Source organism: Orcinus orca, chromosome 5 (assembly GCF_937001465.1).
Source record: "Orcinus orca chromosome 5, mOrcOrc1.1, whole genome shotgun sequence".
Classification (NCBI taxonomy): domain Eukaryota; kingdom Metazoa; phylum Chordata; class Mammalia; order Artiodactyla; family Delphinidae; genus Orcinus; species Orcinus orca.
Genome location: NC_064563.1, coordinates 16,082,731 through 16,110,373, shown reverse-complemented (window position 1 = coordinate 16,110,373; position 27,643 = coordinate 16,082,731). Strand labels below are relative to the sequence as shown.

General features: G+C 37.6%; 1 protein-coding gene across 1 annotated transcript in view; it reads right to left on the bottom strand.

The window, feature by feature from the left end:
• The window catches only part of GPR149 (G protein-coupled receptor 149), a 72,468-nt gene extending 45,341 nt beyond the window's left edge, over nucleotides 1-27,127 (bottom strand). The window contains exons 1-3 of the mRNA XM_004283415.3: nucleotides 25,620-27,127; nucleotides 24,324-24,516; nucleotides 18,751-19,208 (exon numbers count right to left, since the gene is read on the bottom strand). Coding sequence (XP_004283463.1) covers nucleotides 18,751-19,208; nucleotides 24,324-24,516; nucleotides 25,620-26,636 — 1,668 coding nt within the window. The 5' untranslated portion in view covers nucleotides 26,637-27,127. The remainder of the gene's footprint in view (nucleotides 1-18,750; nucleotides 19,209-24,323; nucleotides 24,517-25,619) is intronic.
• Nucleotides 27,128-27,643: the final 516 nt, after the last annotated feature.

Below are 27,643 nucleotides of genomic sequence, written 5' to 3'. Positions count from 1 at the left end.
GACACCATACACAAAAATAAACTCAAAATGGATTAAAGACCTTAAGGTAAGACCAGACACTAAAACTCTTAGAGGAAAACACAGGCAGAACACTCTATGACGTAAATCACATCAAGATCCTTTTTGACCCACCTCCTAGAAAAATGGAAATAAAAACAAACAAAAATAAACAAATGGCACCTAATGAAACTAAAAGCTTTTGCACAGCAAAGGAAACCATAAACAAGATGAAAAGACAACTCTCAGAATGGGAGAAAATATTTGCAAATGAAGCAATGGAAAAAGGATTAATCTCCAAAATATACAAGAAGCTCAATATCAAAAAAACAGAAAACCCAATTCAAAAATGGGTGGAAGACCTAAATAAACATTCCTCCAAAGAAGACATACGGATGGCCAACAAATACATGAAAAGATGCTCAACATCACTAATCATTAGAGAAATGCAAATCAAAACCACAATGTGGTATCACCTCACACTGGTCAGAATGGCCATCGTCAAAGAAATGTACAAACAATAAATGCTGGAGAGGGTATGGAGAAAAGGGATCCCTCTTGCACTGTTGGTGGGAATGTAAATTGATACAGCCACTATGGAGAACATTATGGAGGTTCCTTAAAAAACTAAAAATAGAACTACCATATTACCACTACTGGGCATATACCCTGTGAAAACCATAATTCAAAAAGAGACATGTACCAATATGTTCATTGTAGCTCTATTTACAATAGCCAGGATATGGCAGCAACCTAAGTGTCAATCAACAGATGATTGGATAAAGATGAGGCACATATATACAATGGAATATTACTCAGCCATAAAGAGGAACGAAACTGAGTTATTTGTAGTGAGGTGGATGGAACTAGAGACTGTCATACAGAGTGAAGTAAGTCAGAAGGAGAAAAACAAATAATGTATGCTAATGAATATATATGTAACTTAAAAAAGCAGTACTGATGAACCTAGTGGTAGGGCAGGAATAAAGACGTAGATGTAGAGAATGGACTTGAGGGTACAGGGTGGAAGGGGAAGCTGGGATGAAGTGGGAATGGATGACTAGTGGGAAGCTGCTGCATAGCACAGGGAGATCAGCTTGGTGGTTTGTGACAACCTAGTAGGATGGGATATGGAGGGTTGGTGGGAGGCTCAAGAGGGAGGGGATATGGGGATATATGTATACATATAGCTGATTCACTTTGTTGTACAGTAGAAACTAACACAACATTGTAAAGCATTTATACTCCAATGAAGATGTGAGAAAAAAATATGAAAAAAAAGAAAAGAGATAATAGGGGAGAAACTTGTTACTGCAAGAGTGCAAGATTAATCCCTCAAAAGAATCATGTTCAAAGTTACTAGGAAAAGTTGTATATAAACACGGTTGATGACCTTTATGCAGACGGGAAATCGAACACTGGATATGTGCAAATGTTTCTCCTTTTTCAAATGGAAAGAAATGAAATCAACAAACTAGACAAGTAATATTTACATCAATTCCTGGGACATTTCTAAGATTTACTTGATGAAAAGATAGAGTTTGAGCGCCAAAAAAAAAAGAAGATTTAAGATGATGACACAGTATTAGTTTACTAAAACCATGTCTTAATAGAACAATTCCTTTCTTCCTCACGGTTGCTGGACATAATCACTCCATCCTCCATGGTCTAAAAATGCATTGTCTGTATTCTGTCCACTCTTTTCTCACTGAGGCTCAGCTGTTTGCTTGAAAGTCTACTTCCTAACTTGAAGGCAGGAAGCTTATATCTTTATATCCATAGTGTTTTATTAATAATATTTATTGAATAAATAAACGAATTAATGGCAGATAAAAGAGATGTGTTAGAAAATTTTATATTAGTGTTTCATTAAAGCATCGCATAATATACTAATTACATCCATGTGAACAAGAGAGAGTAAAAATATATTGATTGCAAGGGTAACTAAAGAGATTAATAACTATTGGAACCACAATACTAAAGGTGTTTTTAAATAAACCAAACTAAAGGAGGGACTTGTTTCTGGTGGTGTACAGCAGGCCTCTTTCTTTGGCCCTGTCTTGCCCCACATTTTTAGTCAACAGTTTATATAAGAATATGAAGGGTGGGGCTTCCCTGGTGGCGCAGCGGTTGAGAGTCCGCCTGCTGATGCAGGGGACACGGGTTCGTGCCCCGGTCTGGGAAGATCCCACATGCTGCGGAGCGGCTAGGCCTGTGAGCCATGGCCGCTGAGCCTGCGCGTCCGGAGCCTGTGCTCCGCAACGGGAGAGGCCAAAACAGTGAGAGGGCCGCGTAACGCAAAAAAAAAAAAAAAAAAAAAAAAAAAAGAAGGGTGATTTATTAAACCCATGGGTGACACAAATTTGGGAATTACAGCATAGAAGTCAGGTCTTAGAATCAGTATCTGAAAGCATTTTGATGGCATTAGAAAAGGTTATTGAAAATAATGGAAGAGTTAACTAAGTGGAACTAGATGAAATTGAACAGAGATAAGATTGAGTCTAAACAATAGACTACAAAGGTAGTCTAAGCAGCAGCATGAGCAAAAGGGCTTAAGGGTGTTGTCAGCTGATGTTAAACACACCAGCAGTGTGATATGGCTGCCGAATAAGTGAATGTGACCTTAAGATGCATTAAGAGAAGTGTAGCTCACAGAGTGAAGAAGAAAAGACAGCTTGAACATTCTGTTTGATTCTAGGTTTTACATAATTAAAGCCTATGGGCTACTGTAAGTGAATTTATCACGAGAAAGGCTGAGGAAAGTAACAATATTTAGTTAGCATAAATGAGAAAGGACAGCAATGTGAAGAACTGGATAACCATATTTCATTAACAGCAAGTGGGAGAGGTAACAGAATGGTTCTGGGTGGGCCCAAGAGGCAGAAGCAGGGCACTTGAGAGGCCTAGGGTGATGGGTGCTCATCAGAATCATCTGGACAAACTTTATTTTTAACTTCTTTAAATTGAATCACTGTGCTGTACACCTGAAACTAACATGACATTGTAAATCAACTATACTTCAATAAAATAAAATTTAAAAAAATAAAATAAAAAATAAAACTGGCTTTCTAACTATGACAAAATCCAGATGCAAGTAAATAAAAAAATTGATAGATTTTACTATAAACAAATTTTAAAATTGTGCATGCTAAAAAACAGCATAAGTAAAGTTAAAATACAAATGACAAGCTAGGAAAAAATATTTGCAATATATATCACAAAAAACTAATATCCCTAATATATAAAGAACTTTTAAAAATTGAAGGATAAAGGGACAAAACTCCAATAGAAAAATGGAGAAGAGATAAAAACAGTTTACAAAAAATAAAAAGATAAAAAAGGCTCTTAAACAAATGAAAACCATTTAAATTCACTTATAATTATATAAATATAAGTTAAAACAACCTGAGATAGTATTTCTCTACTATCAGACTGGCAAAAATTAGAAAGCATGGTAATATATGCTATTACTGAGGTGGTGGGGAAAAGGGTCTTCTGTTATACATTGCTGGTGGCAGTGCAAACTTTTATGACTATTTCTAACAAAATTACACTTAACTTTTGACCCAGAAATTCTAATTCTAGGAATTTATCCTAAAGATACACTTCCAATAATATGAAAATACATTTGCATGAGGTTATTCACTGCAATATTATTTTTAATTGCAAAATATAAGAAACAATCTAAGGTCCATATAAGAGAGTGGTTGAAATAACTATGGTGTATCCACACTATGGATTATCATACAGCTATAAAAAGAATGAGGAAGATCTCTATGAACTGATATGGAGTGACTTCTAGGATATTTTAGTGAAAAAAGCAAAGTGAGAAAGAGTATATGTAAGGAAGGAGAAGATATAAGAAGATATGCATGTATCTGTTCATTGTGCAAAAAGACATACCGGAAGATTGAACTAGAAAGTATGATATTGGTTACTTACAGGGGATAGGTGGGAACAGGGTGGTAAGAATGGGAAAGCGAGAACAGGGAAAAAGGAATGAGGGAGGATGGTATACCTTTTCTATAGTTCCGACTCTTGGAAACATGGTAATAATTTCACATACTTGAACATAAATAATCAAAATCAAAATGAATCAAAAGAACTCAAAATGTAATATAAAATGAAGGGAATGGAAATGAAAATAACTAACCTAATAAATGTAGAAGATTGTATTGTGACGATAAACTGTAAGGTTAAAGATAAAAAGAACTATACACAACTATTATACTCTAGTTAATATTTTTTTCCCACAGTGGTGTGTGGGTTAGCAATTCTAAAACTACTTTATGTGTATACCAGGATTGAGCAGATAAGTAAAGAAATTTGTAGAGAATGAGAACCAGTTTCCTCACTGTCAGAAAAAGAAGTAATAAGTAAGAAAAGGAAAAGGTGTGAATGAATTCTGTGGTATTTGATTGGACTTGGGACTATCAGTGTAAACTCATGGTTTTAAATGATTTATACAGAGAAACTGATATAGAAATATAGATTTCTACATGAGCACATATATATGTATTTCCTAGATCTGTCCAATGATAGGGTCTAGAAACAAGACACCTCTGTAACAATAAGCATACTCAGATGTTGGTTTCTAAATCCCATTCTCTAACAAAAGTGACTAGAACTCCTTGGAAAAATGGATGATTTTAGGGATGGGTCAGGGAAAATACAAAATGAGGCTGGAATATCTTGTGTTGCTAGAAAGTAAGGAAGTGCTCAAAAAGATGAGAATGGCATGTTGAGGATAAAGGCATCAACTTGAAGAAGCTCCCAATGGCCAAATTTAGGATAACTGGAGTAATAAAATAAATAATAGTATGGCTAATAACCTATAGATTAAAATAAATACCTGTGATCTCATACTGATACAAATAAGTAAACAGAGGAGAAGAGATAACTTTTTCTTACAGGAGAATTCCAATAATAAATATAGAAGAAATTATAAAAATAGAAAATCATCTTCACATAATAATTGTTACAGGCAAGGTTCATCAATTAATGTTAAAATTAGTGGGCAAAAGTATGATAGGAAACAGAATATTTGCATAGCCTCAAAATATCTCCCTACAAGATACTTATAAATTACAAAGGGAAAAATAGTAACTTTACATGGAGAAATCTGGCAGACCTCACCTCTACTAAGTGCTCAAAGTTTACATCACCATCATAAGACATATCAACATCATGTACCTCTTGATATGATGTGCTGGGAAGGGCAAACATCACTTCTGTGTTATTCTTGTCAAAAATGCATAAGCTCAATTGATTAATAAGCATATGTTAATTGCAAATTGAAGGATATTCCAGAAATAAACCAAAACAAAACAAACTGGCTGGTTGTCTTCAAAACTGTCAAAATCTAAGACACAGAAAGACTGTGGAACTGCTATAGACTGAAGAATCTGAGGAGACATGACAACAAATGCAGTAAGGAACTGAGGATCAGGTTCTGGACCAGAAAGAGGACATCAGCAGGACAGCTGGCAAAACTGAAATAAGGTCTATAAATTGGTTATTAATTCCCTAATAATTACATTATCATCATGTAACATGTTAACATTAATAGAAGCTGGATGAAGGATATATTAGAACTCTCATACTATTTAAAAAACTGTTTTGTAACTCTAAAATTAGTTCATAATAAAATGTTTTAAAAATGTAGTGTTTCCAGCCATTTGAGTTCAAATAAGGGATAACACTCAACAGGAGTTGTAGAAGAGATTCAAGCCATAACTGGGCGATTCCAACACATAGCCTGTAAGGCCTCCTTAAACCATGAGGCTTTCTTGAGGATATTAACAGAATCCTTAGCTTAAAAAGTGAATTATAGGATTCTACACAAGCTTTGACCCAATGCTAATCCCCTTGAATCCATAGAAAGTGAACAGTTAGCTCAATTTTACTTCATTTCAGCAAATGATACATGCTGTGAGGATCACAAAATCTGTTATGAAATATTCAAATTAGTTTACAATGAAATTCCCTTAGTTTCAACTTTCAAGACTTTAAATACTTGAGAACAAATTTACATTTGTGAATGAGTTTTAAATCACACTCTAAATAGCCATTCTAAACTATACCAGATAATCACACAAATGACTCAAACAATTTAAATCAGGTGAAAATTATACTCTTAAGTGGACAAAGCAGATGCCAAAACAGTACATGCAATATGATCCCATTTTTGTCAAAAGTGAAAATATATGCTTAGGAAAGAGCCTAAAGTTTTCTTTGATAAAATGTAAACAGTGATTAACTCTGGGTGGTTAGAAGTGGGTTTTTCTTTGCTTATCAGCAATTTCTAAATTTTCTACAATAATTATATTACCTTATAATCATAAAAAATAAGGATTATAAATGTTTTGAAAAAAGAAAGCAGTATAACAATTTTTCAGGTCTCTGAACAGTGAGTGGAACTAACCACTCCAAACAAACGGATGTAGCTAAATATAAAATATCTATATTCCAGACACTCATTTTGTGTTAGGATGAGGCTACATCTTTGCCTTGAGGCTACAAATAGGAGGTGATAAGTAAGTTTTTCTCCTAGTCACTTCAGTTAAAAATGTCAAAAATTACTCAGAGAACAAGTTTCAGCATTTGCAATTATCAAGCTGACAGTGTCACAGGAAAATAGTTTATTTTTTAAAATGAAAAGAGAAGATGCACTTTTTTTAGGGAGAGGAAAGAGATATGCATACTAGGGTATCTTCTTCAAGTCTTATTTCACTTTATGGGGCATATGTTAAATGAAGAGGATTGATTTTGCCCCACTCTTTAAACTAGTATCCATCTCCTAGTGATTAGATGTTAAAACTGTACTTCTTAAATTTTAGAAAGAAGTACTTAAATTAAGTACTTAAACTGGGGTTGGTTCATATACACATTACTGATTCTGTAGGTCTGGGATGGGACTTTGATTTTGCACCAGTCACCTGGGGGTTTGTCAGAAATGCAGAATCTCAGACCCTATCTCAGATCTACTCAATCATAATCTACATTTTAACAAGATCCCCATTTGACTTATTTGCACATTAAAGTTTGGGAAGCTCGGATCTAAAGAACCCAAAATCAGTTAAATAGGCATTTGCTTTCTATAGTTTTCTATGAAAAGGATTTAAAGAAATAATAATATTAAAAAAAGATTACAGAAACCAATATTGCCCCTGAACTCTGTGAGCAAACACAACTTTAATTTGTAAAACTATTTTTAGATAGTTAATTTTAGATAGTTAAATCATTTTCCTTAAAAGAAAAATTAAATTTCTTTGATTCCCCAGTGACCGTAAAGTTAGTTCTGTTGGTTTATTCATCCTTATACTAAATGGTGTGTAGCTAATTCAAAAGCAATCACTTCCCCCATTTGACTCTCATTTGAGAAGGATTTTTTCAGAATCTGGTTGGCTATATCCTATTGGCATAGTGAAGGACCTTTCATCTTTCAAATACTATGATGATACAGAATTATTAGTGGGACTAAGTGACATAGTGACAGCATATCTTTGCTTCTGATTTACAGTAATAAATGAGTTTCTAGAGCTCTAAGACAACACATTAAAACAAAAGAAAACGGGATCCATGGATAACTTGATGAGCTTAGTATTAAAAGAGAAAATTAGAGTGATCTCCCATAAGTTACTAAATTATTTTATAAGTACAATTTTCTTTATTCATAGATGACAAAACTTTGGGGTTGTGGAAAATCATTATTCACTTGAGGAACAGTCATACCATGGCGACCACATTAAAACTTTGTAACCGAAGAACTCTGGCATTTCTGACTATTTTTTCTGAATTTTTAAACAGTAAACTGCTTAGGACTTTACCTACTAGGGGTCCAAAAAGAAGTGATTGTGTGGCTAAGTGTAACACAATTTTAGTCTTACAAACACTCTCACCTGTGACATATTTTATTGGATCACATTTAAACCTACTGAAGCCATTCTACTCCCATTTCCTTTATAATTTAACCTTGATCTGACACTCTCACTCCTACCAGGATTTCCAACAAGATATACTGAGAATTTGTTTACTCACATAAACTCTAAAAAAAATTAAGCAATGTGTATTGTAAAAATATAGTAAGGCTCATTAAATACATTTTAAATCAAACCTGCTTTTTTTTATAGCCTAAAAACAAAGAACATATGCAATTCAATGTAGTACCATTAGATATGAACTGATAAACTGAACCTAAATATTTGAAAGTACAACCATAGAAAATAAAAAGAGATAGTGTTTTCATAGAGTTATTAGAGTATCTATCAGTTTATTGTACCACTGTAACATACATAAGTTAACTTTGCTTTCAGAGCAAAGAAGGAACTTGGAAGAAAAGGATGAAAAGAAAGTCACCACCTACTCCCATGAAATATCTGTTGGTGAAGAATAGGGTAAGAGTTAAAACCGGTCTTTGGTCAGAGGAAAAGTTGTCATAAGCTTTTCAACTCTAAATGTATTTTTGTTATAATATTAATCTTTAGGTCCACAGGTGATTTTGCTAAGGGAAAGTCATACCAATAACATCAGCCTGTGGCATAAGGACTTCTTACTGTTGTTTTAAATTTATGATAGTATTTCATTTAATTAGTTTCTTAAAATATAAATTTTACTTTTCCTGAATATTGTATTATCTATTTAACCACTAAACATTTTTTACAAGTATCATTTTAAATCAGTTTCCTGAACTACTTGCTCTTCATAAATGTTAAAATATTAATACTTAATAAGCAAATCTTTGTAGTTGAAAGATACCTGAATTGATAAACATTTTGTGTTTTCCATGTAGCATTTTTGTTTGTTTGTTTTACAGAGGTGTGTAAGTTGTGCTTCACCATTCTCATAAGACAACATGCTTATATGTAAACAGTATCTGATCTTTTCACATATTTCTGGATGTGTTTAATTGATTATATTCTCCAAAATATAACTCAGGCTTTTAAATGAGGGCTGTATGTTGTATTAGCTCAGATGACATTTCCCACTGCTTTGACAAAATACATTAGAAAATGAAGTCATTTCATTACATGAAATGTAATGAAGTAATGTTGAGTGGAAAAAAAGCAAGTCCCAGAAATGATACCATCTTTAGAAAGCTCAAAATAAGCAAACTAAGGAATATATTGCGTTAGAAATACATTCATTTGTGTTAAAACAGTAAAACAAGTAAGCATGAGCAAGATTCAACGTAGCTGAAACCCCTAAGGGGAGAGCATGAGGATGGAATAGGGGAGTGGCACACAGGGTACTGTAGTTGCAAGTTACTGCGATATACACACACATACATGCTTCATAATATTACTTAATTTTTAACTGCAAGAAAACCAGGAGGATTAGATTATTTAGGAACAAATTGATGATGATATGTAGGGATTCCCCTCTTAGCTGGGGTATCACATTGTTCTAAAAATACTGAGCAGTGTATACTGTCAGTAATACAATTTTCACTGTATTTTGCAATTTACAGCAAATATTTAGATTTTTTTGAGATACCTAATCACTAAACACTATGAATAGTTATTTTTAATCATATATTTTGTTTTATTATCCAACTTTTAAAACTGGTGATATCAAAGAAAAACTAGTAATTTTAATTAATCAAGGAGAATAAAGGAAATCTCAGATTATTCTGTTCATATTCATAGTTGGTGTTAGATGGTCATACTTGTGATCAATGACTGCACTATTACTAGCAGATATTTGAAAAACTATAGTTTTGATTCCAGAGATTAGGGGCAAGTGGACTCTGATTTACGTTGTCATGTAGAAAAAGATATCTTTTCCTAGTAAATCAATTGTGTGGAAAGCAAGAGCAACTTTAATTATCAGGTATGAGCGTTTGGAGGAAAGAACAATCTTATATCAATATCACACTACAATTTCAATAAAATAAGAAGTACCCCTCATCATTCTAGGCAGGCTTAAATCTAGGAAAGAATGGGATGAGCTTAAGGTACAAATTCTTTCATTATAAAACATCATATAGGGACTTCCCTGGTGGCGCAGCGGTTAAGGATCCACCTGCCAATGCAGGGGACACAGATTTGATCCCTGGTCCAGGAAGATTCCCACATGCCGCAGAGCAACTAAGCCCGTGTGCCACAACTACTGAGCCTGCGCTCTAGAGCCCGTGAGCTACAACTACAGAGCCCACATGCTGCAACTACTGAAGCCCACGTGCCTAGAGCCCATGCTCTGCAACAAGAGAAGCTACAGCAATAAGAAGCCTGTGTACAGCAACGAAGAAGCAACGCAGCCAAAATAAATAAATAAACAAATAAATAAATAAAAATTAAAAAAAATTATATAACTATTATTCAACCCTTAAAAGGATGGAACATTTAGCAGGGTTTTTGCAAAGATTCACTTGGGTCTATTCTGGAATAGGTTTTTTTTTCCTCGCTGAGTATTAGAGGGACTAGTTCCAGCAAGACTAATAGGCAAAATGGATACAGAAGGTGTGGTACATATATACAGTGTAATATTACTCAGCCATAAAAAGGAACAAAATTGGGTCATTTGTAGAGACGTGGATGGACCTAGAGACTGTCATACAGAGTGAAGTAAGTCAGAAAGAGAAAAACAAATATTGTATATTAACGCATATATGTGGAATCTCGAAAAATGGTACAGATGAACCAGTTTTCAAGGCAGAAATAGAGACACAGATGTAGAGAACAAACATATAGACACCAGGAGGGGAAACGGGGGGTGGCTGTGGTGGTGTGATGAATTGGGAGATTGGGATTGACATCTATACACTAATGTGTAAAAAATAGATAACTAATAAGAACCTGCTATAGGGGGGCGCCTTCAAGATGTCAGAGGAGTAAGACGTGGTGATCACCTTCCTCCCCACAAATACATCAAAACTACATCTACCTGTGGAACAACTCCTACAGAACACCTACTGAATGCTGGCAGAAGACCTCAGATTTCCCAAAAGGCAAGAAACTCGCCATGTACCTGGGTAGGGCAAAAGAAAAAAGGAAAACCAGGGACAAAAGAATACGTATGGGACCTGCACTTCTGGGAGGGAGCTGTGAAGGAAGCTCATTCACTGGCAGGGATGGGGGGTGGGCAGCATGGGCAGCAGGGGGAGCTTCAGAGCCGCGGAGGAGAGGGCAGCAACAGGGGTGCGGAGGGAAAAGCAGAGAGATTCCCGCACAGAGGATCGGTGCCAACCAGCACTCACCAGCCCAAGAGGCTTGACTGCACACCCGCCAGGATGGGCGGGGGCTGGGAGCTGAGGCTCGGGCTTCGGAGTTCAGATCCCAGGGAGATGACTGCAGCTGGCTGCGTGACCACAGCCTGAAGCGGGCTAGTGCGCCACAGCTAGCCAGGAGGGAGTCTGGGAAAATCTCCGGACCTGCCTAAGAGGCAAGAGACCATTGTTTCAGGGTGTGCGAGGAGAGGGGATTCAGAGTACCGCCTAAATGAGCTCCAGAGACGGGGGTGAGCCGAGGCTATCAGCGTGGATCACAGAGATGGGCATGAAACACTAAGGCTGCTGCTGCCGCCAGCAAGAAGCCTGTGTGCAAGCACAGGTCACTATCCACACTTCCCCTCCCGGGAGCCTGTGCAGCCCGCCACTGCCAGGGTCCCGTGATCCAGGGACAACTTCCCCGGGAGAACACATGGCGCGCCTCAGCCTGTTGCAACGTCATGCTGGCCTCTGCCACCGCAGGCTCGCCCCCCCATTCTGTACCCTTCCCTCCCCCCGGCCTGAGTGAGCCAGAGCCCCCTTATCAGCCGCTCCCTTAACCCTGTCCTATCTGGGTAGGGAACAGACACCCTCAGGAGACCTACACGCAGAGGCGGAGCCAAATCCAAAGCTGAACCCCAGGAGCTGTGCGAACAAAGAAGAGAAAGGGAAATCTCTCCCAGCAGCCTCAGGAGCAGCGGATTAAATCTCCACAATCAACTTGATGTACCTGCATCTGTGGAATACCTGAATAGACAACAAATCACCCCAAAATTGACACGGTGGACTTTGGGAGCAACTGTAGACTTGGGGTTTGCTTTCTGCATCTAATTTGTTTCTGGTTTTATGTTTATCTTAGTTTAGTATTTAGAGCTTATTATCATTGGTAGATTTGTTTATTGATTTGGTTGCTCTCTTCCTTTTAAAATTATATATACATATATATATATATATTTCCTTTTTCTCTTTTTGTGAGTGTGTATGTGTATGCTTCTTTGTGTGATTTTGTCTGTATAGCTTTGCTTTTGCCATTTGTCCTAGGGTTCTGACTGTCCGTTTTTTTTAGTATAGTTTTTCAGTGCTTGTTACCATTGGTGGATTTGATTTTTCTTTGGTTGCTCTCTTCTTCCTTTTTCTATTCTTTTTTTATTACTGTTTTATTTTTAATATTTTTTTCTATTTTAATAACTTTCTTTTCTTTCTTTTTTTTCTTTATCTCCCTTTTCTTCTGAGTCGTGTGGCTGACAGGGTCTTGGTGCTCTGGCTGGGGGTCAGGCCTGAGTCTCTGAGGTGAGACAGCCGAGTTCAGGACATTGGCCCATCAGAGACCTCCTGGCCCCATGTAATATCAAATGGCGAAAGCTCTCCCTGAGATCTCCATCTCAACACTAAGACCCAGCTCCACTCAAAGACCAGCAAGCTACAGTGCTGGACACCCTATGCCAAAAAACTAGCAAGGCAGGAACACAAACCCACCCATTAGCAGAGAGGCTGTCTAAAATCATAATAAGGCCACAGACACCCCAAAACACACCACCAGACGTGGACCTACCCACCAGAAAGACAAGATCCAGCTTCATCCACCAAAACACAGGCACCAGTCCCCTCCACTAGGAAGCCTACACAACCCACTGAACCAACCTTACCCACTGGGAGCAGACACCAAAAACAATGGGAACTACGAACCTATAGCCTGTGAAAAGGAGAACCCAAACACAGTAAGTTAAGCAAAATGAGAAGACAGAGGAACACACAGGAGGTGAAGGAGCAAGGTAAAAACCCACTAGACCAAAAAAAAAAAAAAAAAAAAAGAGGAAATAGGCAGGTTACCCAAAAAAAGAATTCAGAGTAATGATAGAAAAGATAATCGAAAATCTTGGAAATAGAATGGAGAAAATACAAGAAATGTTTAACAAGGACCTAAAAGAACTAAAAGCAAACAAACAATGATGAACAACACAATAGATGAAATTAAACATTCTCTAGAAGGAATCAATAGCAAATAACTGAGGCAGAAGAACGGATAAGCGACCTGGAAGATAAAATAGTGGAAATAACTACCACAGAGAAGAATAAAGAAAAAAGAATGAAAAGAATTGAGGACAATCTCAGAGACCTCTGGGCAACATTAAATGCACCAACATTCGAATTATATGGGTCCCAAAGGAAGAAGAGGAAAAAAAGGTACTGAGAAAATATTTGAAGAGATTACAGTTGAAAACTTCCCAAATATGGGTAAGGAAATAGTCAATCAACCCTAGAAAGCACAGAGAGTCCCACACAGAATAAATCCAAGGAGGAAACACACCAAGACACATATTGATCAAACTATCAAAAATTAAATACAAAGAAAAAATATTAAAAACCACAAGGGAAAAGCAACAAATAACAAACAAGGGAATCCCCGTAAGGTTAACAGCTGATCTTTCAGCAGAAACTCTGCGAGCCAGCAGGGAGTGGCAGAACATACTTAAAGTGATGAAAGGGAAAAACCTACAACCAAGATGACTCTACCCAGTAAGGATCTCATTCAGATTTGATGGAGAAATTAAAACCTGTACAGATAAGAAAAAGCTGAGAGAATTCAGCACCACCAAACCAGCTCTACAACAAATGCTAAAGGAACTTCTCTAGGCAAGAAACACAAGAGAAGGAAAAGACCTATAATAACGAACCCAAAACAATTTAGAAAATGGGAATAGGAACATACAGATTGATAATTACCTTGAATGTAAATGGATTAAGTGCTCCAACCCAAAGACACAGACAGGCTGAATGGATACAAAAACAAGACCTGTATATATGCTGTCTACAAGAGACCCACTTCAGACCTAGGAACACATACAGATTGAAAGGGAGGTGATGGAAAAAGATATTACATGCAAATGGAAATCAAAAGAAAGCTGGAGTAGCAATTCTCATATCAGACAAAATAGGCTTTAAAATGAAGAATATTACAAGAGACAAAGAAGGACACTACATAATGATCGAGGGATCGATCCAAGAAGAAGATATAACAATTGTAAATATTTATGCACCCAACATAAGAGCACCTCAATACATAAGGCAAATGCTAACAGCCATAAAAGGGGAAATCAACAGTAATACCATCATAATAGGGGACATTATCACCCCATTTTCACCAATGGACAGATCATCTAAAATGAAAATAAAAAAAGAAACACAAGCTTTAAATGATACATTAAACAAGATGGACTTAATTGATATTTATAAGACATTCCGTCCAAAAACAGCAGATTACACTTTCTTCTCAAGTGCTCATGGAACATTTTCCAGGATAGATCATATCTTGGGTCACAAATCAAGACTTGGTAAATTTAAAAAAATTGAAATTGTATCAAATAGCTTTTCCGACCACAACACTATGAGACTACCTATCAATTACAGGAAAAAATCTGTAAAAAATACAAACACATGGAGGCCTAACAATACACTACTAAATAACCAAGAGATCACTGAAGAAATCAAAAAATACCTAGAAACAGATGCCAATGAAATCACGATGACCCAAAACCTATGGGATGCAGCAAAAGCAGTTCTAAGAGGGAAGTTTATAGCAATACAATCCTACCTCAAGAAACAAGAAATATCTCAAATAAACAACCTAACTTTACACCTAAAGCAATTAGAGAAAGAAGGACAAAAAACCCCAAGTTAGCTGAAGGAAAGAAATCATAAAGATGAGATAAGAAATAAATGAAAAAGAATGAAGGAAAGGAGAGCAAAGATCAATAAAACTAAAAGCTGGTTCCTTGAGAAGATAAACAAAATCGATAAACCATTAGCCAGACTCATCAAGAAAACAAAGGGAGAAGACCCAAATAAATAGAATTAGAAATGAAAAAGGAGAAGTAACAACTGAGACTGCAGAAATACAAAGGATCATGAGTGATTACTACAAGCAACTATATGCCAATGAAATGGACAACCTGGAAGAAATGGACAAATTCTTAGAAAAGCACAGCCATCTGAGACTGAACTAGGAAGAAATAGAAAATAAAAACAGACCAATCACAAGTGCTGAAATTGAAACTGTGATTAAAAATCTTCCAACAGGGCTTCCCTGGTGGCGCAGTGGTTGAGAGTCCGCCTGCCGATGCAGGGTTAGTGCCCTGGTCCAGGAAGATCCCACATGCTGCAGAGCGGCTGGGCCCATGAGCCATGGCCGCTGAGCCTGCGCATCTGGAGCCTGTGCTCCACAACGGGAGAGGCCATAACGGTGAGAGGCCCGCGTACCGCAAAAAAAAAAAAAAATCTTCCAACAAAGAAAAGGCCAGGAAAGATGGCTTCACAGGTGAATTCTATCAAACATTTAGAGAAGAGCTAACACCTATCCTTCTCAAACTCTTCCAAAATATAGCAGAGGGAGGAATACTCCCAAACTCATTCTACAAGGCCACCATCCCCCTGATACCAAAATCAGACAAAGATGCCACAAAAAAGAAAACTACAGGCCAATATCACTGATGAACATGGAAAAATCCTCAATAAAACACTAGCAAGCAGAATCCAACAGCACATTAAAAGGATCATACACCATGAGCAAGTGGGGTTTATCCCAGGAGTGCAAGGATTCTTCAATATATGCAAATCAATCAATATGATAAACCATATTAACAAATTGAAGGAGAAAATTCATATGATCATCTCAATAGATGCAGAAAAATCTTTTGAGAAAATTCAACACCAATTTATGATAAAAACCCTCCAGAAAGTAGGCATAGAGTGAACCTACCTCAATATAATAAAGGCCATAAATGACAAACCCACAGCCAACATTGTTCTCAATCGTGAAAAACTGAAACCATTTCCACTAAGATCAGGAAGAAGACAAGGTTGCCCACTCTCATCACTACTATTCAACATAGTTATGGAAGTTTTAGCCACAGCAATAAGAGAAGAAAATGAAATAAAAGGAGTCCACATCAGAAAACAAGAAGTAAAACTGTCACTGTTTGCAGATGACATGATACTATACATAGAGAATCCTAAAGATGCTACCAGAAAACTACTAGAGCTAATCAATGAATTTGGTAAAGTAGCAGGATACAAAATTAATGCACAGAAATCTTTGGCATTCCTAAACACTAATGATGAAAAATCTGAAAGAGAAATTAAGGAAACACTCCCATTTACCACTGCAACAAAGAGAATAAAATACCTAGTAATAAACCTACCTAAGGAGACAAAAGACCTGTATGCAGAAAACTATAAGACACTGGTGAAAGAAATTAAAGATGATACAAACAGATGGAGAGATATACCATGTTCTTGGATTGGAAGAATCAACATTGTGAAAATGGCTCTACTACCCAAAGCAATCTACAGATTCAATGCAATCCCTATCAAACTACCATTTTTCACAGGACTAGAACAAAAAATTTCACAATTTGTATAGAAACACAAAAGACCCCCAATAGCCAAAGTGATCTTGAGAAAGAGAAATGGAGCTGGAGGAATCAGGCTCCCTGACTACAAAGCTATAGTAATCAAGACAGTGTGGTACTGGCACAAAACCAGAAATATAGATCAATGGAATAGGACAGAAAGCCCAGAGATAAACCCACGCACATAAGGTCACCTTATCTTTGATAAAGGAGGCAAGAATATACAACGGAGAATGGACAGCTTCTTCAAGAAATGGTGCTGGGAAAACTGGACAGCTACATGTAAAAGAATGAAATCAGAACACTCCTTAACACCATACACAAAAATAAACTCAAAATGGATTAAAGACTAAATGGAAGGACAGACACTATAAAACTCTTAGAGGAAGACATAGGCAGAACACTCCATGATATCAATCTCAGCAAGATCCTTTTTGATCCACCTCCTAGAGAAACGGAAATAAAAACAAAAATAAACAAAGGGACCTAATGAGACTTAAAAGCTTTTGCACAGCAAAGGAAACCATAAACAAGGCGAAAAGACTGCCCTCAGAATGGGAGTAATATTTGAAAATGAAGCAACTGACAAAGATTTAATCTCCAAAATATACAAGCAGCTCATGCAGCTCAATATCAAAAAAACAAACGACACAATCCAAAAATGGGCAGAAGACCTAAATAGACATTTCTCCAAAGAAGATATACAGATCACCAACAGACACATGAAAGAATGCTCAACATTACTAATCTTTAGGGAAATGCAAATCAAAACTACAATGAGGTATCACCTCACACCAGTCAGCATGGCCATCATCAAAAAATCTACAAACAATAAAGGCTGGAGAGGGTGTGGAGAAAAGGGAACCCTCTTGCAGTGTTGGTGGGAATGTAAATTGATACAGCCACTATGGAGAACAGTATGGAGATTCTTTAAAATCTAAAAATGGAACTATCATAACACCCAGCAATCCCACTCCTGGCATATACCCTGAGAAAACCATAATTCAAAAGGGTCATGTACCACAATGTTCATTGCAGCTCTATTTACAATAGCCAGGACATGGAAGTAACATAAGTGTCCATTGACAGATGAATGGATAAAGAAGATATGGCACATGTATACAATGGAATATTACTCAGCCATAAAAAGAAATGAAACTCAGTTATTTGTAGTGAGGTGGATGGATCTAGAGACTGTCATACAGAGTGAAGTAAGTCAGATAGAGAAAAACAAATTCTGTATGCTAACACAATCTATATGGAATCTAAAAAAAAAATGGTTCTGAAGAACCTAGGGGCAGGACAGGAATCAAGATGCAGACATAGAGAATGGACTGCAGGACATGGGGAGGGGGAAGGGTAAGCTGGGATGAAGTGGGAGAGTGGCATGGACATATATTCACTAACAAATGTAAAATAGATAGCTAGTGGGAAGCAGCTGCATAGCACAGGGAGATCAGTTCAGTGCTTTGTGTCCACCTAGCAGGGTGGGATTGGGAGGATAGGAGGGAGATGCAAGAGGGAGGGATATGGGGATATATGTATACGTATAGCTGATTCACTTTGTTATACAGCACAAACTAACACTCCCTTGTAAAGCAATTATATTCTAATAAAGATGTTAAAAAAAAAAGAACCTGCTGTATAAAAAAATAAAGAAATAAAATTTAAAACAAAAAAAAGACTAGTGGCCAAGCTATGTGAATAGTAGAGTTGCAAAAGGACTACCTGTTTACTCGTAGTTGGATAAACATTTGCCCCAAAACCTGTTTTGGACACTTGTGTAAACTTTTCAGGTGAAGAAAAAATATAAAACCTACAAGTTTACTAATTTGAAATAAGTTTTGAGAGTCTAGTCTGAATTTACACAGATTACTTGAGGTTAAAATAGAGGCTCATCTCAAAGATCCTGTTTAGCTCTGCCAATTCCAAAATAGATAGAATTTGACTGAAAATGTAGAACTAATTAAAAAAATTTAAAAAGACACTTTGAAATAAAACAGTATTATGGAAATTAATTGAGTTAAGTGAAGATAACCTTGGAGTTGGATGAATGAAATAAGCAACGGATAATTTTTTTGCATGCTGTCATATTTGGTATTACTTTTAATTTAAGAGGAATAACAACCTTTACTGTACCTGACGAGGGGTTCTTTCTGATTTACTCCTACACCATTCCCAGTCTGAAAGGTCTGGTTTCTGACTCTCCTCATGAGAAAGTCTTCTTTCTGGCCCTTCCAAAAGGGTGGTTTCATCATATTTAATATCACCTTCTGTTTTTTCAGAGAGCAGTGGATCAACACCCTTTTCATTGTGGGAATCCTGTTTAGCATCTATAATATCAGTGTTTGTGCATTTGTTGATGCCTTTTAGTGTGGAGCTGTCCAGAGAGGGCGTGGTGCTGATTTCCACCTTTATGGCATTGAATACATTATGAGAGTCTCTCTGAGAGTCTTTTGTAGTTTTGCACTCATAGTTCATGGGATTGTGATAGGATGTTGAATTTTCATCATCATCATAGTAATCTTCATGTGCTATTTTATAAATTCCATAACTTCGTTGAAATGATAGATTGAATTCAAAGCATCTCCTCTTGGCTATGTAAAAACAAAAACAAAATTTCATTATTAGGAAGATAGATATAAACAGTGCTTGGATATACAAAATGAATAAAAATAGGAAAGTGAATTCAACCTGATTAGTTGAATTATCTTCGTTTACTTCTTGTCAATTATGCAAAGCAACTGTGCCTCACAAATTCAACCATCTTATCACTCTGGGCCTAACTGTTCTCACTTACACAATGGAAGGCTTGAAATACATACAACCGCAGAACACTGAAGTCTTTAAAGAAATTTTATGTAAAATATTGATCCATAAATTAGAATAGTCTCATATCCAGTCAGTTTTAGTTTTAGCTCTATCAGTCTACCAATTATCTCTACATTTCTTTATTTGGGGATAAAATACATTGTTTATAAATTTTATTTTGCTACAACTTAATTATTAAAAAGCTCTTAATATTACTTGAGCTATTCTGCTGGCAATACCAACAACGATATAACTGCTTTAAATATTTTGATGTATATCATTCCTGACATTTATATGTTTATAAATGCATACAGTAAAAATTAGATAATGCTACAATACAGTTTTTAAACTTTTAAAAATAATATGTACATTTCTGAATAAATTTGAAATGAATTTTAAAGAAGAGTATATAGACATATTTCTGTGAACTGAAGCACTTTACAACATGTATATACCTGATTAACTACAAGAGCAGTTTAGCAGGAACACATAAAACTTTCCATGGTTTAAATCAGGTGAAATATGATGGTATCTTACATATAGCACTACTATTTGGTGAATACTGTATAAAGTCTTAGTAGAATAACACATGAGAATGTGACAGAAGTGATACAATTGTTGTATGTGAACGTCATTAAATACTAGATAATTTCTGTGTATTAAGAATGAAGCTATATCAAGATGGTAGACAAAATGCAATGTAATGTTTTGATTTTCATCTTTCAAACATGGCTCATTTCAAAACTTTTTTTCTACTTGGATAGTTCTGTGTTTTATTAGCACACATTTAGCTATCCTTGGTGGAAAAATTTATTAAAAACTATAAAATTTCTATGAGAACAGGTAAAATTTGATTCATTTTACAATACAACCTCATGTCATTCATATGCTGATTATATTACTGAAATAGTCTCAGAACTGAAGATTTACAAACCAATTCTGCTGACTGAAAGAGAATTTATAGTTATCACTCATTATTTGAGCCAAAACATTCAATGAGCCAGGATACAAACAAAAATTTCTATTCAAAGAAAATGGAAAAGTAGAAACAGATGTTAACATTATACACTATTTCATTTACAGTACTACTTAACTTTTTCTAGTAATATAGTCCAGTAAAATTAAATTAGAATTTTTAAGTTACGTTAACAGTGTGAAAGCTGAAGGAACTAAAAGGACGTTTTAGTTATTGTTGGGTTTCCTTTTTCTCTAAAAAAAAGTTATAAAGTGACAAGTGGTCAATTCAAGGATATTAAGCAAACAAAAACTGTCATAAAATCCTAATTTTATCATATAAATGGATATCTATGGCTATATATTTTATTATCTGTGTATTATAACTATGAAATATATAAAGCAAAAGTGAGTAAGGTTTTTAAAGAACTGTGCAGAATGTGTCGGTGGAGAATCTCCTTCCACATCACTGGGTGCAAGAAGCAGTCTGAGGTAGGCTATGAGAAGGAAGTGTGATTGAGAAAGATACAGTGGGGAACTAGAGCATTCCAGGGACAGTTATGCACAAAGGTCATGACATTTAACAAAACAACAACCCTACATAATAAAAGGCATATTGGTTCTATTTTGCATTTGAGAAAACTGAGGCTGATAGAAGAAACCTACCTAAGATTACTTACCTGGTAAAGAGATTTTAATTTAAAGCTGACTCCAGAATTGAAGTCATTAACCTCTATGTGAAATTGCTTTACTGCTAATCAGATCCATGAAATATGTTAATGGAAGCAGAATGTCCCTGATGTGCTATCTTTGAGTTAAGGAAAGTACATTAATTATGAAATGTAACCAATAGAACCATTTCTTGTTATTGACTTTTCCTTAACACTAGAGGTAAATTCTGACTAACCAATGAAGGTAATAGGCTATAACAACAAAACAGAGTTGACAATATTTGACTAGTAACTTACAAGAAACTTAGAAGAATAGAGTCAGGGTCTTTTGAAGTCTATAGTACACTTATGAAAAATAAGTATAATGTTACATTTGCTCTGAAAAGCAAAACCCTGGATAAGGCATGAAATAGCTCTAGTCTTCTGCTTTTAATCACATCTTACTAATGACAATTTTAGACATAAGTAATTATATCAGCTTATAAATATACATAATTCTTCAGCGTAACATGTCAGCAGATACTTTGACTTTGTCAAAAAACAGAAGCTGAAAATCTGATTTTTATAGAGAATATTTTAAGTGTTTATTTAATTTAAAAAAGAATGCATCATGTCACGAAAACCAAATGGGTCTGAAAGCCATATCCAATCCATATGTCTACCACCTGAGACCTCTGTGTTAAAACCAGCTTTTTTTAAACAACTTTTGTTTTGAGACACTAGTAATACAGATTACTGTTGAAAACAGGAGAGAACTATTATTTCTGGAAATTATTTTCCATTACTGACATTCATATTCTGGCTGCATGTCTCTCAGTATCCATACAGTGAAGCTGAGATGTAGAATTATGCTTACATCACCAAAATGAACCTACGGTAAATATGAGTTAGGAAAAAATATTTTCCTTTTCTTGCTTCTGGAGTTCCCAGCAAAAGAATGTAAAAGGGGGATATTAATTTGTTAAGGAGAAAAAGCTTAAATGTGACACTGGAGCCATCAAAGTACTATAACTACATAGAATCAAAGTACTATAACTGATCAAGCACCTGCCCACCAGAGGATGAGCCAGCTTTGGAGTTTCAAAATTCTGTTTTTGTGTCATCCTAGCAATAGGAAAATTTATGGTGGGTCCTCAGACAAGGAAAGTACATCATTCTTATAATTTTCCTGTGGCAGAGCCTAGGATCAAGTGAGAGAGTGCCATGGACATATATTCACTACCAAATGTAAAATAGCTAGCTAGTGGGAAGCAGCCACAGCACAGGGAGATCAGCTCAGTGCTTTGTGACCACCTAGAGGGGTGGGATAGGGAGGGTGGGAGGGAGACGCAAGAGGGAGGAGATATGGGGATATATGTATATGTATAGCTGATTCACTTTGTTATAAAGCAGAAACTAACACACCATTGTAAAGCAATTATACCCCAATAAAGATGTAAAAAAAAAAAAAAAAGAGAATGGAGCCATTTTAAACTAACGTTTCTCACAACATTTTATTTTCGAAGCCACGCCTCTCTAAGCTCACATTTCAACACCTTCCCTGAAATTTTAAAATGAATACAAATAAGGGCAACGATAATTTTAGAGGAAAAATATTATTTTGATCTTGAAAGGCATGGTTCTAATTTCAAACATGAGATATTAGCAGGATTATTGATTCTGCTAGTCTGCTGTAGTTTCTTCTATTTTGTGCAGTATAAGACAGAAGTGCTTCCTAGACCATTTATAGTGATAGATCTGTTGCATTGCTTTGTTTTCAGCTCTGATAAAGGTGCCCTTCAGTTCTTAAAAATGACTGCCCTAAACTCTTCTTGTCTCTCTCACAATTTTAAATACTGTAAGATGGGGTTAGTTCATTAATTTAGTGACAAAATATTAATGTTTGATAGAATGGTAGAACTTTCAGGCTTGTAAGTGATTTTTACATGTTCTATGTTCTTCTATGTGGTTCAAAAAGATTTGTTATTAATTTTCTGTGTCACTGTTGCTCTGGATATTAATATCCAAAAGCACATAATTATTACAAGTTCCATGGTTATTTTATTTTAAGGGCATAGATGAATTTGGCGTCTATTAACAATAAAACTTCATGGCATCCTTAACACTAAAAAAATCTTCTGGTCATTTGAAAATTATCTAGACATTAAATGTCATGAATACATGGAAAATGACCAGTTCATGACTATTTAATGCTTATAAAATAAACCTGTTGAAGAACGGATTGCAGAATATTCTTTAATAGTCTCCAGTTTTCATAGCCCTAAAATAGTCTAAGATGGACTGTTTTTATTTATTCTTTCTTCTCTGTTAAAGAATAATATACTTGCTTATTCTGAGCAAAGGACAATTAATGGAACAGTTAATTCAGCATACACTAATGCAGTCTTGGATTTATTAAATGGTAGAACATCCTATCTTTTGTCTGGAATGACAAAAAAATATCCTTTTCCTTATGGAAGAGTCAAAATATACAGGTCATTCTTCAACTTTTCCTGTCTCAGAATAGGAACAATTACACTCTAGTGAGTTTTATAATTGACCGCACTCCTGGTCTAGAGGTACTCTTTAGAACATAGTTGGTTTTTTTTTTTGGTTTGTTTGTTTGTTTTAAGTAACTGGCATGGCTAGATTCATACATGAACATACATTGACAAACTCTGCCACCTTTGTCCTTTTTTGAAATTATAGGTGTCTGTGGGGTTGTTTTGTGTATATATGTATGTTTTCTAAAAGCAGAGGCAAACACTTAAAATTTGTTTTGGAACTGTTTTTAGTCACTCCTATTGCTTACTCTGAAAACTTTCCAAAACCCTGGAAGAATATAAGCAGCAAACTAAAGAAAATGCTTTTCTTTACTGTTCCACTCAGCAATAATGAACTTTAATATAATGAGTTTTTAACTTTTCAAAGATGCAGACTTCTCATACGTAGATTTGGGAGGGGGAGTTATTTTCTACTCTAGGCTAAGAGCTATGGTAGATATAACACCTAAAGGCCTTTGTTGACTTCATGCTGTTTTGAATAAATTCTCTTCTTTCTTACCTAAAATAATTATTCAATGTACAAGCAGTTCACAGAGCTGTTTTAAACTTGCCTCATTTAAAACTTACTCCAATATTGTGCTAACAATTGTTTCACATTATAATTTCTTCCATTTACCACTTCATTTGTCCTTGGACTCTTCATCCCCTACTAAGGCAACTCTCTCAACAGACCACCTTTCTGTATTTGACCATATGCATATTGTTCCCAACCTCTGCACTGTTCAGGACTTACGTTTTTTCCCATCAGACGTCACTGCATATGTGTTCTGCTTGCAGTTGATGATGCAGCCACAGGGCAAGTGTGTCCAGTGTTTGGACAAGACAAACACTGGAGTTACAGTGGTGGCCAGGAGGGTTAGCAGAAAGCTGAGCGTCTCAAAGGGAAGGCTCTGAAACCCCACGACGTGCTGGACCACCATGTGGATCTGCAAAAGCAGAGAGCTTCAGACCTATCCCAGGATAACATTTTCCATTTTGCCAAGCCTTTCCCTCAAGCATGCTGCCCCAGCTCCCTCCTCCAGGGCCCTTTCCTGTCTGAGAGCCAGAAGCTCTATTCCTGGGCTGGCATCCTCAGTTTGGGTGATGGACTGGGAATCCTTGGGAGGAGGCCCGCTGCTCCAGACTGCACAGGCTTTGAGGGTTTCCACTCTTGACAGCCTGGTCTGTGCTAGCTGCCAGCTCAAGTTTCCACTAGGGAAACACAGTCACAATACAGAAAATGCTATCCCAGAAAACAGGCAAGCATGTGTGAAACCTGTACCTGGTACTCCAGATGTCCTTTGTCACATCCCTGGCCCCTCACCTCTGCCAGGTTATGCTTGTCACACTAGGGCACCACCTGCCACCTCTCAGCTGGGCTCTTTCCTGGAGGCTTGAACAAAAGCCTGTTTTCTCTACTTTCTGCTGTCTCTACTCCTGACCACGCCTCTCCTGTCTCCCTGCTGGGGATGGGCGGTGTCCTTACTAGGGAGGAATGGAGCAGAGAGAAGGGCATGACAGAGGATTGGGGGCAAAAACCCTCTTTACTGAATACTCCCAGATATCGCTACGAGAGAAAAGGACACCCTTGACCATGAGAGATCTCAGAAAACTAAGTCTCTCGCGCCTGAAAGCGCTCCCCATACTCCTCCCCATTTTTTTTTTTTTTTTTTTTTTTTTTTTGGCACGCGGGCCTCTCACTGCTGTGGCCCCTCCTGTTGCGGAGCACAGGCTCCGGACGCGCAGGGACCGGGGCACGAATCCGTACCCCCCGCACTGGCAGGCGGACTCCCAACCACTGCGCCACCAGGGAAGCCCCTCCTCCCCAGTTTTGAACCGAGAAGCACTTAGCAGCAAAGGCTTCGCGGCTGCTAGTCCTACCCGTGAACTGCCTTCCTCCAAGTGCTTCTCTAAAACCAAGCGAGATACATTCGTAAGCGGACTTAATGCACGTCTCTGGGTGACCCTCCAAACCGGGGAGGGTGGTCTCAACACGCACTCATACTGCCTGGCACACACCCCCGCGCGCTGTGAGCAACCGCACTTTTACCATCATGGGCAGCCAAAGGGTGACTTTTGTCATCGCTAAAATCAAAGAAAAGCGCTTCTGCGCTACGCTCACGGTGAAGCTCCTGGTGCCATAGAGAGTCCCCCGGTCCTCACGCCTGCAGGCTCCAGCCACAGCGGTAGCACCGCGCCCGGGCCCCTGCCCCAGCCCTGCCCTCGCGGGCAGACCCGGTCCAAACACGGTATCCGAGCTCGGGGAGCATCCTCCCGAGCACCGCAGGGCCGGGCCCGGAGCATCATCTGGGGACGGGGAAAGCACTCTCCCCCGCGTTGAAGGGGTCCCTGGAGTGGAAGCTCCGCGGGAAATTTCCTGGTAGTTGGCGTGGAGTCTTGGTGGCTCCTCCGAACACAGCAACTGGTGAGTGAGGGGGACCGAGAGGCCGGCGAGGAGTCCGAAGGCCGAAGTGTACACAGCGAAAAGTAGCAGCACGTAGGAGCTGGAGCAGTCGGCCAGGCAGCCCCAAGGCGTGCGTACAAAGGCGCCCCAGCCGCACAGAGGAAGCGCGGAGAGCAGCAGACTGGCTGCCCACACCGTCAGCGCCACGCCGAGCACCTGGCCGGATCTTCTGGAGGCTGCCTGGCTCCCCACAGCCCTGTGCATCGTGTAAAAGTTGTAGGAGACTAAGAGAGTCGCCTTCAAGTTGCTCGAGAGGCCCTGGCATAAATATAGTAAGGCAGAGGTGGTGCACAGAGACTGGAAGTAGTCAGAGACCTCATTTGGCCACTGCAAAAACATGAAGATGGTCACCGACAAGACGCTCATGAGATCATCCCCAGACCAGGAAGCCACAAGCATGGACACAACAGTTCTGTTCCGCGTTTTCATTAGGGAAACTAGTGAATAAATGCTGCCTGCCAGGGCTGCGAGAGTCATTAAGCATGTCAGGCAAAAAAGATATATATTCACGGTTCCTGGCGGATTTAAAAGATCTGTCGAATTATGATTTTCTTTCCACAGGCTAGAGTCATTTGTTGATAAGTTACTGAGAAATACAGACATTATCCTTGGTCAATATTTAATTTCTTTTTCAATGAGTCTATAAATATTCTCAAAATTAAGCATGGCTGTTAGTTGCAAATCAGATCTCATTATCTCCTACCAAGTTTCCCTCAAGATGTTCACCAGTCAGTCCCGGCAGAAAATGGACAACTCTCCTTTAGATCTGATTCAACCCATATTTTAAAATTGGGTTCCACTTAAAGCAGCAATAAGAAACTTTTCAACATTTCAATTAAAAACAGACAAACCAAAAACTCCCTCCTGAAACCAGCACGTTTCAGGCATGAAAGCAAAACCTCCTCAAGTAGATTGAAAAACAATGATGTGTGGGTCCTTTCGGGTCCTTCTTATGGAGCAAAGCAGCTTTGGCTTGAGGTAATCAAACGCTATTCAGTTTTTAAGAGCAGTAAAATGATGCATTTGGTTCCAGAGCTGGATTCAAAGGCAGAGAGCTTTTCAGGCAGTTTTCAGCTTTGCCGGTTCAGAGACAGAGAGACAGAGAGAAAATGAGAGAGAGAGTGAGTCACTGAGCACAGCTCCCCATCGGAACCGCTGTGTTCTTCAATCAGCCTGTGATCCTCAGAGCTGCAGGAAGGAGGAGTCAGCTCCAAGCAGGAGAGAAGCAGGAACAAAAGGGAGGGGAGTCCAGTGTGTGAGCGAATGATGTACATCTCCTCAGCCTGCCTTATTCGGAGCAAGAGACAATGTTTTTGCTAAGCCTTCCCCTTCGGTTTTGACATATAAAACTAACCCAAATACTTGCTCAGGCTTGATGTGAATGACAGATAACCGCTTTGAGAGTCCAAGCTACTCTACTAAGGGGCTGCTTTTACTCTTATCTAGACCGCTCTGTTCCATAATCCACTGCAGGAAGAATATCATCAATGCCATTTTTAAGAAAATAGGAGGTACCAGCTTTGTTTGTTTTAAAAATATGTATTGTACTTACTAATAAGAATGTCATTATGGTCCTCACCACACTAAAGATTTTGCAGAATCTTTGGGTG